Raw genomic sequence first — 18,116 nt, forward strand, 5'->3', positions numbered from 1 at the left:
TGTAAACAACAATATCATGTCATTTAGGCAATATTTACATCATAATAGTAATAGATAGTAAGATTAGTTTTATATAATTTGTAATACTTTTGTACACATAGAACCCTCAGAAATATAGTACAGTACTGTAATCCAAAAATTTGCATTTTAGAACACAAAAAAACAAACCATAGGCAGAAAAGTCTGTGACTTGCAAGTGGAGAAAAATCGTACTTTTTGATGATTTTATTTTAATTAAAAAAAAAAATATTAATGAAAAAGTTAGAATTTGGGAATTTGTACTCTGTACTACCATGGAAATAAACTAAGGAAAATAAATGACTGCATGTAACAATATAGCGCTCTTTTATAAGCTGTGCCCCCTCCCACCAGTCTTACAAAATGTATAATTTCTTGTAAATAATGCACATAAAGAGATATAGGTGTGGGTACTTCATACAATTCTTCATTGTGCTTTTGAGATTAGTTACACCCATAGGTGATTTAAACCTTATTTGAAAAAGTTTAAAAAGTGGATGTTGAAGAAATATAACATATCATTGTAAAAGTTAACAAACTGATATCAGAAATGCTTTTAGCAAATTTGGAAAAAGCAAGGCAGCCTACTCGTCATTCTGGTTTAGCAGCAACATGGGCTGAACTGATACAGTGGTAAAGCTTTCCCAGTACGGCAGTGGGAGGCAAGTTAATCTTTAATATCTTCATAACAAATAAAATATAGGGGGTGCCCTTGGTCAAAGGAAAATAAATGGTTATGGGAGTGAAATATTACTATATAATAGACAATAATGAATCGATACAATCATATATCAAATAGAGGGTCAAACAATTTGACAGAATATAATGATCAGATCAGTAAATATATTTAGAATAACAAAGTCCCATATATCAAAAGCATTGTATTAGATAGACAACCCTGGTGTATGTGGTAAATTCAGTCCAGGCAGCTGTCTGTGTATGGATCAAAGGCCAAGATCCTGGATCAGCAATCTGTAGAGAGTAGAGAGAAACAGAAGCGCCACATGGCCTAGCACTGTATATATTCGTGTGAAATGGTGCATAGAATATTTACACTCACATTTAGTAGAGCACCCCTCTTGGTGCATATAGAGCAGGCTGGAATTAAACAGTCACCCTGCAGACTGACCTCCAGTGTGGCTCGAACTTAAAAGAGACAGGATACAATATCCCAAAAGGTAGTACACCATATAATAAGGTGTAAATAGGAATACATTGTATAACAGCAAGTAGTACAAAACGTACTTTATTAAAAACAATTGTAAAAACAAGCAACCGGTGGCTGTTTCATCAGGCTTAATACCGGTGGCTGTTTCAGTAAGCCTGATGAAACAGCCACCGGTTGGCTGAGAAATGCGTTGCTTGTTTTATTCATAAATGTAAAGCGTCCACAGCTGCATTTATTACTTTTGGGAACTAAGAACCTGGCCACCAGGAGGAGGAAAAGACACATCAGCCAAAGGCTTAAATACTCCTCCCACTTCCCTCATCCCCCAGTCATTCTTTGCCTTTCGTCCCAGGAGGTTGACAGAGAAGTGTCAGAAGTTTGTTTTAGTCTCTTATGGAGGGTAGTACTCTTCAACATGAGACGGGAGTTTTAAGTAATCCTGTCAGTCTCTCAGTGAGGGCTTGGATGAAAGTTAGAGTCCGGAGATGCAGGAAGAGTCTTTCTGCGAAACCATCCCGACTCATTATAAAAACTCCACAAGCAATCAGCGTTGTCGAACTTTGCTTCGCTGCCTGCTTTCTTCTCTCAAGTCCATGGCTGAGGCGAGGCTACTATCCGTCACACTTGAAGGGCCATGTTCCTGTTCCACGGCGTTGATTCCGGTAAGATCGTTTCATTTTACTTCTTCATGATTGTACTGTAACTCATTTGTTCCTACGAACTCACATGAAAAATACAGGGTCTCATTGGGACTCCTTTAGTATCTTGGAATCAAGGGTTAATATCTCCTGAGGGGGATTATTGAACAGGGTTTTTACTTCTTCATGATTGTACTGTAACTCATTTGTTCCTACGAACTCACATGAAAAATACAGGGTCTCATTGGGACTCCTTTAGTATCTTGGAATCAAGGGTTAATATCTCCTGAGGGGGATTATTGAACAGGGGTTTTTTAATCATGTTTGTTATGTGATTCAATCTGCTTATGTGTAGTGTTAACTGGGCTCGTGGCTTTTGGAACATAATGGCCTTTCGAAGTGATGCAACCTTATGGTCGGGCGCGCTTTTTTTTTGGACTGTACGGTTCACCTTGTGAACGGGCGTGTTTATGTTCTGGTCTCCCATTTCTGCATTCCTGATTGTGTGGCGACTGAGAATTCTAGTCCGCTGGTGTCTGGTTCATAGGAGGTGGTGAGTGCCCCCAGCCATTGTGTCCATTTTTTGGTATCCTTTATCCATTTATGGAGGATACTGATGTTGAGATTGTTCAACTTTCTGATTCAGATACTTCGTCCTGTGACAAATGCGAATTGGCCCCATTTAGGTCAGTCAGTTATGTTCTTTAGGCCGTTCTAGAGCACCTTGTTCCTCGGGCTCGGGGATTCAAGGGACTGTCCTCTGGGAGGTGAGTTCCCTACTGCTCCCTACTACTACACATGTGGGTAACCCAAGTTATGTTTTTTCCTCTTTGGAGGGTGTATTATTCCCCCCGGAGGTTGTAGCACGTTTTCGCTTTTGCATACTTTTGGCGCTTGCGCGTTTACAAAGTCCAGATGTTTATTTGCGATTGTGTTCGTGCCCGATTGCCCCAGGTCTCTCGGCCACAGGAGGGTATGTGCAGTTCCCTGCGGGTGTAACTGTTCCCGAGTGTTGTGCCTTTAGTTACAGGCTGGCTAGCCTTCGTGTTCTACTCAGAAATATTTTCTGAGCTGTTTTGGGACCCCATCCTTCTCAGTTATGGGACTCACCAGTCTCCTCCTTCGAATGGCTTACCTCGTTAGACATGGGGGGAATGAAGGGGATGAAGTAATCTCTTTTGAGTATTGTTATCGAGATCCTTCCCAGTTTTGTTGGAAGAACAGGGTATCCGCTGTGGTCCTGCGGATCTTTCTGTTGTTCTTGGGCATTAACCCTCGGGTTCCCTGTTATTTTATTTTATCCGGTTAGAATGAATTTTTTTTTCATACTAGTATGTTTCCTTAAGGAACTTTCTCTGGGATCGATACTCGCTGTTTGCTTCTACCAAAGTTGTTCGGGACACGTTAGTCCCATGTTTGTCTGTTTTTTCTTCCTCCCTCTCTGAGGGCGGACTTGGCAGTTATGACCCCGGTTGCAGGCTGGTCCTGCTTGGGTTCAGATCTGTCTCGCGGCTTATTCAGACACATGGCGCCTATTGTACTTTGTTGGTCAGGTTGGGGTGCCAAGTGCTTTTAACGTTATTTATGTTTCTTGTTATTTGTTTTACAAGTTTCAGCTAAGCATTCTCAAGAGGACTTGTGGGTCCGTGCGGCTCTCAGGATTGTTTCAGTCCTCAATAACCATATCTCTGGTGACTGAGTCAGTGAATTTTGCTGCGTCACTCTCTGTTGCTTCAGATACCCTCGGAACCTAGAGTATTCCTTCCCATGTAGTGGGAAAATTAGAGGGTTTAGCGCCTCTTTTCCGCTAGTCGAGGCGGTGTTGCTTTAGGAAATTATCCTTTTCTTTCATGTAATTAGCAAGAGTCCATGAGCTAGTGACGTATGGGATATACATTCCTACCAGGAGGGGCAAAGTTTCCCAAACCTCAAAATGCCTATAAATACACCCCTCACCACACCCACAAATCAGTTTTACAAACTTTGCCTCCTATGGAGGTGGTGAAGTAAGTTTGTGCTAGATTCTACGTTGATATGCGCTCCGCAGCAGGTTGGAGCCCGGTTTTCCTCTCAGCATGCAGTGAATGTCAGAGGGATGTAAGGAGAGTATTGCCTATTTGAATTCAATGATCTCCTTCTACGGGGTCTATTTCATAGGTTCTCTGTTATCGGTCGTAGAGATTCATCTCTTACCTCCCTTTTCAGATCGACGATATACTCTTATATATACCATTACCTCTGCTGATTCTCGTTTCAGTACTGGTTTGGCTTTCTACTACATGTAGATGAGTGTCCTGGGGTAAGTAAGTCTTATTTTCTGTGACACTCTAAGCTATGGTTGGGCACTTTTATATAAAGTTCTAAATATATGTATTCAAACATTTATTTGCCTTGACTCAGGATATTCAACATTCCTTATTTCAGACAGTCAGTTTCATATTTGGGATAATGCATATGAATCAATCATTTTTTTCTTACCTTAAAATTTGACTTTTTTTCCTGTGGGCTGTTAGGCTCGCGGGGGCTGAAAATGCTTCATTTTATTGCGTTATTCTTGGCGCGGACTTTTTTGGCGCAAATTTTTTTTTCCGGTTTCCGGCGTCATACGTATCGCCGGAAGTTGCTTCATTTTTGACGTTTTTTTTGCGCCAAAAGTGTCGGCGTTCTGGATGTGGCGTCATTTTTGGCGCCAAAAGCATTTAGGCGCCAAATAATGTGGGCGTCTTTTTTGCCGCTAAAAAATATGGGCGTCACTATTGTCTCCACATTATTTAAGTCTCATTATTTATTGCTTCTGGTTGCTAGAAGCTTGTTCACTGGAATTTTTTCCCATTCCTGAAACTGTCATTTAAGGAATTTGATCAATTTTGCTTTATATGTTGTTTTTTCTATTACATATTGCAAGATGTCCCAGATTGACACTGAGTCAGAAGATACTTCTGGAAAAACGCTGCCTGGTGCTGGATCTACCAAAGTTAAGTGTATCTGTTGTAAACTTGTGGTATCTGTTCCTCCAGCTGTTGTTTGTAATGAATGTCATGACAAACTTGTTAATGCAGATAATATTTCCTTTAGTAATGTTACATTACCTGTTGCGGTTCCGTCAACATCTAATACTCACAGTGTTCCTGTTAACATAAGAGATTTTGTTTCTAAAACCATTAAGAAGGCTATGTCTGTTATTCCCCCTTCTAGTAAACGTAAAAGGTCTTTTAAAACTTCTCATTTTTCAGATGAATTTTTAAATGAACATCATCATTCTGATTCTGATAGTGGTTCCTCTGGTTCAGAGGATTCTGTCTCAGAGGTTGATGCTGATAAATCTTCATATTTGTTTAAAATGGAATTTATTCGTTCTTTACTTAAAGAGGTCTTAATTGCATTAGAAATAGAGGATTCTGGTCCTCTTGATACTAAATCTAAACGTTTAAATAAGGTTTTTAAATCTCCTGTAGTTATTCCAGAAGTTTTTCCTGTCCCTGATGCTATTTCTGAAGTAATCTCCAGGGAATGGAATAATTTGGGTATTTCATTTACTCCTTCTAAACGTTTTAAGCAATTATATCCTGTGCCATCTGACAGATTAGAGTTTTGGGACAAAATCCCTAAAGTTGATGGGGCTATTTCTACTCTTGCTAAACGTACTACTATTCCTACGGCAGATAGTACTTCCTTTAAGGATCCTTTAGATAGGAAGATTGAATCCTTTTCTAAGAAAAGCTTACTTATGTTCAGGTAATCTTCTTAGACCTGCTATATCTTTAGCGGATGTTGCTGCAGCTTCAACTTTTTGGTTAGAAGCTTTAGCGCAACAAGTAACAGATCATAATTCTCATAGCATTATTAATCTTCTTCAACATGCTAATAACTTTATTTGTGATGCCATCTTTGATATCATTAGAGTTGATGTCAGGTATATGTCTCTAGCTATTTTAGCTAGAAGGGCTTTATGGCTTAAAACTTGGAATGCTGATATGTCTTCTAAGTCAACTTTGCTTTCCCTTTCTTTCCAGGGTAATAAATTATTTGGTTCTCAGTTGGATTCTATTATCACAACTGTTACTGGAGGGAAAGGAACTTTTTTACCACAGGATAAAAAATCTAAAGGTAAATTTAGGTCTAATAATCGTTTTCGTTCCTTTCGTCACAATAAGGAACAAAAGCCTGATCCTTCACCCACAGGAGCGGTATCAGTTTGGAAACCATCTCCAGTCTGGAATAAATCCAAGCCTTTTAGAAAACCAAAGCCAGCTCCCAAGTCCACATGAAGGTGCGGCCCTCATTCCAGCCCAGCTGGTAGGGGGCAGATTACGATTTTTCAAATAAATTTGGATCAATTCAATTCACAATCTTTGGATTCAAAACATTATTTCAGAAGGGTACAGAATTGGCTTCAAAATAAGGCCTCCTGCAAAGAGATTTTTTCTTTCCCGTGTCCCAGTAAATCCAGCGAAGGCTCAAGCATTTCTGAAATGTGTTTCAGATCTAGAGTTGGCTGGAGTAATTATGCCAGTTCCAGTTCTGGAACAGGGGCTGGGGTTTTATTCAAATCTCTTCATTGTACCAAAGAAGGAGAATTCCTTCAGACCAGTTCTGGATCTAAAAATATTGAATCGTTATGTAAGGATACCAACATTCAAAATGGTAACTATAAGGACTATCCTGCCTTTTGTTCAGCAAGGGCATTATATGTCCACAATAAATTTACAGGATGCATATCTGCATATTCCGATTCATCCAGATCACTATCAGTTTCTGAGATTCTCTTTCCTGGACAAGCATTACCAGTTTGTGGCTCTGCCGTTTGGCCTAGCAACAGCTCCAAGAATTTTTACAAAGGTTCTCGTGCCCTTCTGTCTGTAATTAGAGAACAGTGTATTGTGGTATTTCCTTATTTGGACGATATCTTGGTACTTGCTCAGTCTTCACATTTAGCAGAATCTCATACGAATCGACTTGTGTTGTTTCTTCAAGATCATGGTTGGAGGATCAATTTACCGAAAAATTCATTGATTCCTCAAACAAGGGTAACCTTTTTAGGTTTCCAGATAGATTCAGTGTCCATGACTCTGTCTCTGACAGACAAGAGACGTCTAAAATTGATCTCAGCTTGTCGAAACCTTCAATCACAATCATTCCCTTCGGTAGCCTTATGCATGGAAATTCTAGGTCTTATGACTGCTGCATCGGACGCGATCCCCTTTGCTCGTTTTCACATGCGACCTCTTCAGCTCTGTATGCTGAACCAGTGGTGCAGGGATTACACAAAGATATCTCAATTAATATCTTTAAAACCGATTGTACGACACTCTCTGACGTGGTGGACAGATCACCATCGTTTAGTTCAGGGGGCTTCTTTTGTTCTTCCGACCTGGACTGTAATTTCAATAGATGCAAGTCTGACAGGTTGGGGAGCTGTTTGGGGGTCTCTGCAGCACAAGGGGTTTGGGAATCTCAGGAGGTGAGATTACCAATCAATATTTTGGAACTCCGTGCAATTTTCAGAGCTCTTCAGTCATGGCCTCTTCTAAAGAGAGAATCGTTCATTTGTTTTCAGACAGACAATGTCACAACTGTGGCATACATCAATCATCAAGGAGGGACTCACAGTCCTCTGGCTATGAAAGAAGTATCTCGAATACTGGTATGGGCGGAATCCAGCTCTTGTCTAGTTTCTGTGGTTCATATCCCAGGTATAGACAATTGGGAAGCGGATTATCTCAGTCGCCAAACGTTACATCCGGGCGAATGGTCTCTTCACCCAGAGGTTTTTCTTCAGATTGTTCAAATGTGGGGACTTCCAGAAATAGATCTGATGGCTTCCCATCTAAAGAAGAAACTTCCCAGGTATCTGTCCAGATCCAGGGATCCTCAAGCGGAAGCAGTGGATGCATTGTCACTTCCTTGGAAGTATCATCCTGCCTATATCTTTCCGCCTCTAGTTCTTCTTCCAAGAGTAATCTCCAAGATTCTGAAGGAATGCTCGTTTGTTCTGCTGGTGGCTCCAGCATGGCCTCACAGGTTTTGGTATGCGGATCTTGTCCGGATGGCCTCTTGCCAACCATGGACTCTTCCGTTAAGACCAGACCTTCTGTCGCAAGGTCCTTTTTTCCATCAGGATCTCAAATCCTTAAATTTAAAGGTATGGAGATTGAACGCTTGATTCTTAGTCAAAGAGGTTTCTCTGACTCTGTGATTAATACTATGTTACAGGCTCGTAATTCTGTATCTAGGAAGATATATTATAGAGTCTGGAAGACTTACATTTCTTGGTGTCTTTCTCATCACTTTTCCTGGCATTCTTTTAGAATTCCGAGAATTTTACAGTTTCTTCAGGATGGTTTGGATAAAGGTTTGTCTGCAAGTTCCTTAAAACGACAAATCTCTGCTCTTTCTGTTCTTTTTCATAGAAAGATTGCTAATCTTCCTGATATTCATTGTTTTGTACAAGCTTTGGTTCGTATAAAACCTGTCATTAAGTCAATTTCTCCTCCTTGGAGTTTGAATTTGGTTCTGGGGGCTCTTCAAGCTCCTCCGTTTGAACCTATGCATTCATTAGACATTAAATTACTTTCTTGGAAAGTTTTGTTTCTTTTGGCCATCTCTTCTGCTAGAAGAGTTTCTGAATTATCTGCTCTTTCTTGTGAGTCTCCTTTTCTGATTTTTCATCAGGATAAGGCGGTGTTGCGAACTTCTTTTAAATTTTTACCTAAGGTTGTGAATTCTAACAACATTAGTAGAGAAATTGTGGTTCCTTCATTATGTCCTAATCCTAAGAATTCTAAGGAGAGATCATTGCATTCTTTGGATGTAGTTAGAGCTTTGAAATATTATGTTGAAGCTACTAAGAATTTCCGAAAGACTTCTAGTCTATTTGTTATCTTTTCCGGTTCTAGGAAAGGTCAGAAGGCCTCTGCCATTTCTTTGGCATCTTGGTTGAAATCTTTAATTCATCATGCTTTTGTTGAGTCGGGTAAAACTCCGCCTCAAAGGATTACAGCTCATTCTACTAGGTCAGTTTCTACTTCCTGGGCGTTTAGGAATGAAGCTTCGGTTGATCAGATTTGCAAAGCAGCAACTTGGTCTTCTTTGCATACTTTTACTAAATTCTACCATTTTGATGTGTTTTCTTCTTCTGAAGCAGTTTTTGGTAGAAAAGTACTTCAGGCAGCTGTTTCAGTTTGATTCTTCTGCTTATAATTTTAGTTTTTTTCATTATAAGATTTAAACTTTATTTTGGGTGTGGATTATTTTTCAGCGGAATTGGCTGTCTTTATTTTATCCCTCCCTCTCTAGTGACTCTTGCGTGGAAGATCCACATCTTGGGTAGTCATTATCCCATACGTCACTAGCTCATGGACTCTTGCTAATTACATGAAAGATAACATAATTTATGTAAGAACTTACCTGATAAATTCATTTCTTTCATATTAGCAGGAGTCCATGAGGCCCACCCTTTTTTGTGGTGGTTTTGATTTTTTTGTATATTATGTTTTTTATGCTTTCACACTTTTTTCTTGTCACCCCACTTTTTTGGCTATACGTTAAACTGATTTGTGGGTGTGGTGAGGGGTGTATTTATAGGCATTTTGAGGTTTGGGAAACTTTGCCCCTCCTGGTAGGAATGTATATCCCATACGTCACTAGCTCATGGACTCTTGCTAAAATGAAAGAAATGAATTTATCAGGTAAGTTCTTACATAAATTATGTTTTTGGACTTGTTCTTTTAGTGATTCTCTTCTTCATTGAGAGCTCTTGGATTTTCCGTTCTCCTTGTGGATGGGTCGCCTTCGGGGACTTGGATTCCCTTCGGGAGTTGGCTGTTCCTTTTTCGGGTCTTTTTGGGCTCCAGTTAGGGGTCCTTCCCCAGTGTTGGGAATGCTCTGCATCTCCTTCTTGAGATAGAAGAGGTCCTAGTTTTTTTCCACTCATATGGTTCAGGTATTGCCATCCAGGTCGCATCCAAACCCATGTTTTACTGTCCTCTGACTTCGAATCTGAGGTTATGTGGAGGCTTGATTTTGCTCTGTTCGGGTGACTTGTTCTCACTGTTCCCCTTGTGTCTGGAGCTTGTGGCTAGCTGGACAGCTAGCTCAGCATTCTAATGCTCTGTGGCTACTCTGTACTGTAGCTATCCGAGGGTTGCTAGTTCGATCCCCAACGAGGTCTACTCAGCCTTTCCTCCTTTCGAGGTTGATAAAATGAGCAGCGCTTTGTGTCCCATAGGGGGATTAGCCGCACTCTTCAAGCACAATCATGTTAGCCTGTTAGCTCTAGTGTCCTTTTATGCCCTGACTCTTTGGAGTGTTGGGCTCCTGCAAGAGGTGGTCTCTTCCCTTTGGGTCGGGACTTGCAAGAGCTTCTTGCTCTTGTTATCTGGGTTGTTCTGGATTTTTTTCCCTGAGAGGTGTGTTTTTTTATATCAAACGAGGGATTTATGTGCCTGGAAGATTGGTTAATCTAAACATTTGTGGGGCCCAGGTTGTTTGTCCTGATCTTCCGGTTGTCGAGGGGTTTACTCTGCGTTTTCTCTTTGTGGATCCCGCCGTGGGATGTTACCGGACCTTATGATCCTAGGACTGGCCTGGGGGTTCCAGTTTCCAGGGTACTTGGGCTTAGCCCTTTTTCTGGCTGTTTCTGTTTTACAAATTTGCCAGATTTATTGAGAGCCGGGCTCCTTGGGCCTTGTCTTGTGCCAGACGATACGGTTCCCTTGGGACAGCCAACTAACGTGACCTGATGGTGGGCTTTCCTGCCTAGCAAACGGAAGGTTTGCGGTTGCTCAGCTGTCTCTTTTGCATCTGTTATGTTTGCTAGCATGATGGTGTTTTAAGGGGTTCTTCCGTGTTCGTCAGTGACGTGGCCTTGTGTGCTCTCGGTTCTTCCTACGACTTCCTGTCTTCTGGGCAGGTGTTTATCGATGCTCTCCTTTTCAGGTGGTTCCCTTTTTAGGGGCCTCTCCTGTGTTCGCGAGGTTGGAATAGATGTTTATCTGGTTTGGGGATTGGTATGCTCTTTGAGTTGTTCCTTTCCATCTGGGGAGCTGCTAGCTCCACATTAAGACTTAGTCGGGTGGCCTTGCTAGATCTCCTTGGGTCTAACGCCTGCTCTATTGTCTTTAGGTTGTAGTGGCTGTGTCCATTCTTCAGCCCTTTTGGGGGCCGGTCTCTGAGTTCCTTTCGGTTCCCTTACTTTCAGATCTGCTGTTGCTTGGGCTATTCTGGCTAGGTGTAGGATCTGAGATCTGTTATTCATCTTCAGGTCTTGGGGGCTACAGTGGACCTTCCTTTTTTAGAGGTTCTGTGCCTCTCCCCCTTTGAGATCTGTGGGTAGGCTTGGCGGCCTGTATTGCCTGGAGAGTGTCCTCTAGAGGTTGGGCAATCTCTGTCTTGGATGGGCAGTCTGCTATTTTGTTCGGCCGCTTCTTCCTTACGGATAGTGTTTTGTCCGTGTCTTCCTATGGATGGCAGCGTGTTACTGTACTCAGATGTTTGTTTTCTGAGTTTGCTGCTTGTAATTTTCTGTTTGCTCAGTCTCTGAGTTCTGATGTTTTGAGGACTTTGTCTTCAGTTGTCTTTTTCGGTGCTGTTGCACAATGTTTGGGAGATGTTTCTGCTCCTTGATGATGCCCGGTTGCTCCTTGTGGGTTGGGTGTCGTCTCCCCTTGTTCTCGGGATCCATTTGGGTCTCTGTGGTCTTGTCCCTCCTTTTGAAGGTTTTTTTTTTCTTTATGGATTTTGCTGTACCTTTTGGTTATCCCTTTGGCTTACCCTTGTCCTCTCCCTTTTGGGGATTTTGGTACTGTACTAGTAAGGGGACCGACTGCTGGGCGACGGTTCTCTTGGAGGAGTGTTGTCTCAGTGAGTCTGCTTGCGGTCTCTTGTTAGGCTTTCGGACTATCTGCGGGTCAGTGTCCTTGAGGCCTTTTCCTTCTAGTTTTTTTGCCCGGCTCCGACAAAGCAGGGTTTGGTTGGGTTGGGGTTTTTTCAGGTCTGGTGCCCTCAGAATGGGCCGCCTATTGTACCCTCCCATTTTTGCATTCAGTGTCCTTTATAGCTTGGGTATTGTTTTCCCAAAAGTAATAAATGCAGCTGTGGACTCTTTCCATTTATGAAAAAAAACTTAAATTATGCTTACCTGCTAATTTCTTTTCTTCAGATGGAAAGAGTCCACAGCTCCCCACCCGTATTTTTTCTGTGGGGCGTCTCTTATCTTTTATTCTTCTGGCACCTTTTCACCCTGGTATTTCTTCTAATGTTCCTTGTTCCTCGGCAGAATGACTGGGGGATGAGGGAAGTGGGAGGAGTATTTAAGCCTTTGGCTGGGGTGTCTTTGCCTCCTCCTGGTGGTCAGGTTCTTATTTCCCAAAAGTAATGAATGCAGTTGTGGACTCTTTGAAGAAAAGAAAATGATCAGGTAAGCATAATTTGTTTTTTACAATTGTTTTTAATAAAGTAAGTTTTGTACTTACTACTTGCTGTTATACCATTTATTCCTATTTACTTCTTGTTATATGGTGCACTACCTTTTGGGATATCGTAGCCTGTCTCTTTGTAGTCACTCTGGAGGTCAGTCTGCTGGGTGACTGTTTAATTCCAGCCTGCTCTATTTGCACCAAGAGTGGTGCTCTACTAAATGTGAGTGCTGTGTAAATATTCTATGCACCATCTCACACGAATATATACAGTGCTAGGCCATGTGGCGCTCCTGTTTCTCTCTACTCTTGAATATCTTCATACTTGTCAACTTGATATGAAACCTTTTATCAAGACAGTTTACTGATATAGACTATAGAGCATTATATTCCTTACTGTCAAACTCTTATTTTAAGTCTTGGCTTGGTGCAGTTTTACATCTAAAAAGGTGCTCATTCAAATAATGACACAATTAACAGCTTATAACCAAATTTTACAACCTAAAACTACTGCCTTTGTTTGTACAGTCAGTATTTGAAATTGATTTTTCAAATTGTAATTTATTTTACTTTTCTATGCTTACAACCTGATTTGTTTTTTAAGTTGTTCTTTCTAGTGATGGGGAAGATGAAGAGTGCAGCAAAAATATTGACTCTGAAATTAAGGAACAGCTTGTTGAAGCAAAAGAAACCAATGAGAGCTGTGGACAAGAGGTTGGGAAGATCATATTCAATAACATTTATGTAGTATAAGAAAAAAAAAAGATTTTTAACTCAACACTTTCTCAAACACTGCTTTATTTTTAACTGAATAATTGTGTTAAATAATCTGTAAATATTCTAAGTAACTTATATATATATATATATATATATATTTATTTCTCTTGTAAGGTGTATCCAGTCCACGGATCATCCATTACTTGTGGGATATTCTCATTCCCAACAGGAAGTTGCAGGAGGACACCCACAGCAGAGCTGTCTATATAGCTCCTCCCCTAACTGCCATACCCAGTCATTCTCTTGCAACTCTCAACAAACATGGAGGTAGTAAGAGAGAAGTGGTGAAATGTAGCTGTTATTTTGCTTCAATCAAAAGTTTATTATTTTTAAATGGTACCGGAGTTGTACTATTTTGTTCCAGGCAGAAAAATAGAAGAATCTGCCTGTGATTTATATGATCTTAGCAGGTTGTAACTAAGATCCATTGCTGTTCTCACACATGACTGAAGAGAGAGATAACTTCAGCGGGGGAATGGCGTGCAGGTTATCCTGCTATGAGGTATGTGCAGTTAAGATTTTTCTAGAAGATGTGAATGCTAGAAAATGCTGCTGATGCCAAATTTATGTAAGGTAAGCCTGAATACAGTGATTTAATAGCGACTGGTATCATGCTTACTTTTTGAGGTAATACTCTTTTATATTTACAATATAAAATGTTTGCTGCCATGTTTAAACGTTTTTATATATACTTTGGTGATAAAACTTTATTGGGGCCTAGTTTTTTCCCACATGGCTGGCTTAAATTTGCCTAGAAACAGTTTCCTAAGGCTTTCCACTGTGTTACTATGAGTGGGAGGGGCCTAATTTAGCGCTTTTTTGCGCAGTAACTTTTACAGACTGAGACATCCAGCTTCCTCCAGGAGTCCTCTGAATGCAATAGGACATCTCTAAAGGGCTCTTAGGCTTTCGAAAATCGTTTGTTGGGGAAGGTAGGCCCACAGCAAGGCTGTGGCAGTTTGGTGTGACTGTTAAAAACGTCTATATCGTTTTTTTGAACTAAGGGGTTAATCATCCATTTGCAAGTGGGTGCAATGCTCTGTTAGCTTATTATACACACTGTAAAAATTTCGTTTGATTTACTGCCTTTTTTTCACTGTTTTTCAAATTCTGACATAATTTGTTTCTCTTAAAGGCACAGTACCGTTTTTTATATTTGCTTGTTAACTTGATTTAAAGGAACACTCAAGTCAAAATTAAACTTCAAGATTCAGATACAGCATGCAATTTAAACCAACTTTCCAATTTACTTCAATTAACAAAATGTGCACAGTCTTTTTATATTTACACTTTTTGAGTCACCATCTCCTACTGAGCATGTGCAAGAATTCACTGCATATACGTATATGCATTTGTGATTGGCTGATGGCTGTCACATGGTACAGGGGGAGTGGAAATAGACATAACTTTGCAATTTATTTATCAAAAATCTGCTACTCATTTGAAGTTCAGACTAAGTGCTATTGCATTGTCTTCTTATCATGCATTTGTTGATTATGCAAATCTACTGTATTGACTGGTCCTTTAAGGTGTTTTCCAAGCTTGCTGGTCTCATTGCTAGTCTGTACAAACATGTCTGACATAGAGGAAACTCTTTGTTCATTATGCTTAAAAGCCATTGTGGAACCCCCTCTTAGAATGTGTACCAAATGTACTGATTTCACTTTAAGCAATAAAGATCATATTCTGTCTTTAAAAAATGTATCACCAGAGGAATCTGACGAGGGGGAAGTTATGCCGACTAACTCTCCCTGCGTGTCAGATCCTTTGACTCCCGCTCAAGGGACTCACGCTCAAATGGCGCCAAGTACATCTAGGGCGCCCATAGCATTTACTTTACAAGACATGGCGGCAGTCATGGATAATACACTGTCAGCGGTATTAGCCAGACTACCTGAATTTAGAGGAAAGCGAGATAGCTCTGGAGTTAGACGAAATACAGAGCATACTGACGCTTTAAGAGCTATGTCTGATACTGCCTCACAATATGCAGAAGCTGAAGAAGGAGAGCTTCTTTCTGTGGGTGATGTTTCTGACTCAGGGAAGATGATGCAACCTGATTCTGATATTTCTACATTTAAATTTAAGCTTGAACACCTCCACGTGTTACTCAGGGAGGTTTTAGCTGCTCTGAATGACTGTGATACTATTGCAGTGCCAGAGAAATTGTGTAGACTGGATAAATGCTTTGTAGTGCCGGTGTGCACTGATGTTTTTCCAATACCTAAAAGGTTTACAGAAATTATTACTAAGGAATGGGATAGACCAGGTGTGCCGTTCTCTCCCCCTCCTATTTTTAGAAAAATGTTTCCAGTAGACGCCACCACACAGGACTTATGGCAGACAGTCCCTAAGGTGGAGGGAGCAGTTTCTACTCTAGCAAAGCGTACTACTATCCCTGTCGAGGACAGTTGTGCTTTCTTAGATCCAATGGATAAAAAGTTAGAAGGTTACCTTAAGAAAATGTTTATTCAACAAGGTTTTATCCTACAGCCCCTTGCATGCATTGCACCTGTCACTGCTGCTGCGGCATTCTGGTTTGAATCTCTGGAAGAGGCTTTACAGGTAGAGACTCCATTGGATGACATACTTGACAAGCTTAGAGCACTTAAGCTAGCATATTCTTTTGTTTCTGATGCCATTGTTCATTTGACTAAACTAACGGCTAAGAATTCTGGTTTTGCTATCCAGGCGTGCAGAGCGCTATGGCTCAAATCATGGTCAGCTGACGTGACTTCAAAGTCTAAGCTGCTTAACATTCCCTTCAAGGGGCAGACCCTATTCGGGCCTGGTTTGAAGGAGATTATTGCTGATATCACTGGAGGAAAAGGTCATGCCCTTCCTCAGGATAGGTCCAAGTCAAGGGCCAAACAGTCTAATTTTCGTGCCTTTTGAAACTTCAAGGCAAGTGAGGCATCAACTTCCTCTAATGCAAAACAAGAGGGAATTTTTGCTCAGTCCAAGACGGTCTGGAGACCTAACCAGACGTGGAACAAGGGTAAGCAGGCCAAAAAGCCTGCTGCTGCCTCTAGAACAGCATGAAGGAACGGCTCCCTATCCGGTAACGGATCTAGTAGGGGGCAGACTTTCGCTCTTCGCCCAGGCGTGGGCAAGAGATGTCCAGGATCCCTGGGCGTTGGAAATTATATCCCAGGGATATCTTCTGGACTTCAAGGCTTCCCCCCCAAAAGGGAGATTTCACCTTTCACAATTATCTGCAAACCAGATAAAGAGAGAGGCATTCTTACACTGTGTACAAGACCTCCTAGTTACGGGAGTGATCCATCCAGTTCCAAAGGAGGAACAGGGACAGGGATTTTACTCAAATCTGTTTGTAGTTCCCAAAAAAGAGGGAACCTTCAGACCAATTTTGGATCTAAAGATCTTAACCAAATTCCTCAGAGTTCCATCATTCAAGATGGAGACTATTCGTACCATCCTACCTATGATCCAGGAGGGTCAATACATGACTACAGTGGATTTAAAGGATGCTTATTTTCACATTCCGATACACAAAGATCATCATCGGTTTCTCAGGTTTGCCTTCCTAGACAGGCATTACCAGTTTGTAGCTCTTCCCTTTGGGTTAGCTACAGCCCCAAGAATTTTTACGAAGGTTCTGGGGTCGCTTCTGGTGGTCCTAAGGCCGCGGGGCATAGCAGTGGCCCCTTATTTAGACGACATCCTGATTCAGGCGTCAAACTTCCAAATTGCCAAGTCTCATACGGACATAGTGTTGGCATTTCTGAGGTCGCATGGGTGGAAGGTGAACGAGGAAAAGAGTTCTCTATCCCCCCTCACAAGAGTTTCCTTCCTAGGGACTCTGATAGATTCTGTAGAAATGAAAATGTACCTGACGGAGTCCAGGTTATCAAAACTTCTAAATTCCTGCCGTGTTCTTTATTCCATTCCTCGCTCTTCGGTGGCTCCGTGCATGGAAGTAATCGACTTAATGGTAGCGGCAATGGACATAGTGCCGTTTGCAAGCCTACATCTCAGAATGCTGCAACTCTGCATGCTCAGTCAGTGGAATGGGGATTACACACTCCTTCCAATAAACATTCTGGAACTAAGGGCGATATTCAATGCTCTTCAGACTTGGCCTCATCTAGCGTCAATGAGGTTCATCAGATTTCAGTCGGACAACATCACGACTGTGGCTTACATCAACCATCAAGGGGGAACAAGGAGTTCCCTAGCGATGTTAGAAGTCTCAAAGATAATTCGCTGGGCAGAGATTCACTTTTGTCACCTATCAGCTATCCATATCCCAGGTGTAGAGAACTGGGAGGCGGATTTTCTAAGTCGACAGACTTTTCATCCGGGGGAGTGGGAACTCCATCTGGAGGTGTTTGCTCATCGTTGGGGCAAACCAGAACTGGATCTCATGGCGTCTCGCCAGAACGCCAAGCTTTCTTGTTACGGATCCAGGTCCAGGGACCCCAAGGCAACGCTGATAGATTCTCTAGAAGCGCCTTGGTCCTTCAACCTGGCTTATGTGTTTCCACCGTTTCCTCTGCTCCCTCGTCTGATTGCCAAAATCAATCAGGAGAGAGCATCGGTGATCTTGATAGCGCCTGCGTGGCCACGCAGGACTTGGTATGCAGATCTGGTGGACATGTCATCTTTTCCACCATGGACTCTGCCGCTGAGACAGGACCTTCTACTTCAGGGTCCTTTCAACCATCCAAATCTAATTTCTCTGAGGCTGACTGCCTGGAGATTGAACGCTTGATTTTATCAAAGCGTGGTTTCTCCGAGTCAGTCATTGATACCTTAATTCAGGCACGAAAGCCTGTCACCAGGAAAATCTATCATAAGATATGGCGTAAATATCTTTATTGGTGTGAATCCAAGGGCTACTCATGGAGTAAGGTCAGGATTCCCAGGATATTATCTTTTCTCCAAGAAGGATTGGAGAAAGGATTGTCAACTAGTTCCTTAAAGGGACAGATTTCTGCGCTATCTATTCTTTTGCACAAGCGTCTGGTGGATGTTCCAGACGTTCAGGCATTTTGTCAGGCTTTAGTTAGAATCAAGCCTGTGTTTAAACCTGTTGCTCCACCTTGGAGCTTAAATTTGGTTCTTAAAGTTCTTCAG

At 41.6% G+C, this 18,116-nt stretch overlaps 1 protein-coding gene across 1 annotated transcript in view; it reads left to right on the forward strand.

The window, feature by feature from the left end:
- SENP7 (SUMO specific peptidase 7) overlaps positions 1-18,116 on the forward strand; it is a 625,329-nt gene that overhangs the window by 296,652 nt on the left and 310,561 nt on the right. Inside the window, exon 8 of the mRNA XM_053707566.1 lies at positions 12,844-12,953. Coding sequence (XP_053563541.1) covers positions 12,844-12,953 — 110 coding nt within the window. The remainder of the gene's footprint in view (positions 1-12,843; positions 12,954-18,116) is intronic.

The sequence above is a fragment of the Bombina bombina genome, chromosome 3 (assembly GCF_027579735.1).
Source record: "Bombina bombina isolate aBomBom1 chromosome 3, aBomBom1.pri, whole genome shotgun sequence".
NCBI lineage: Eukaryota > Metazoa > Chordata > Amphibia > Anura > Bombinatoridae > Bombina > Bombina bombina.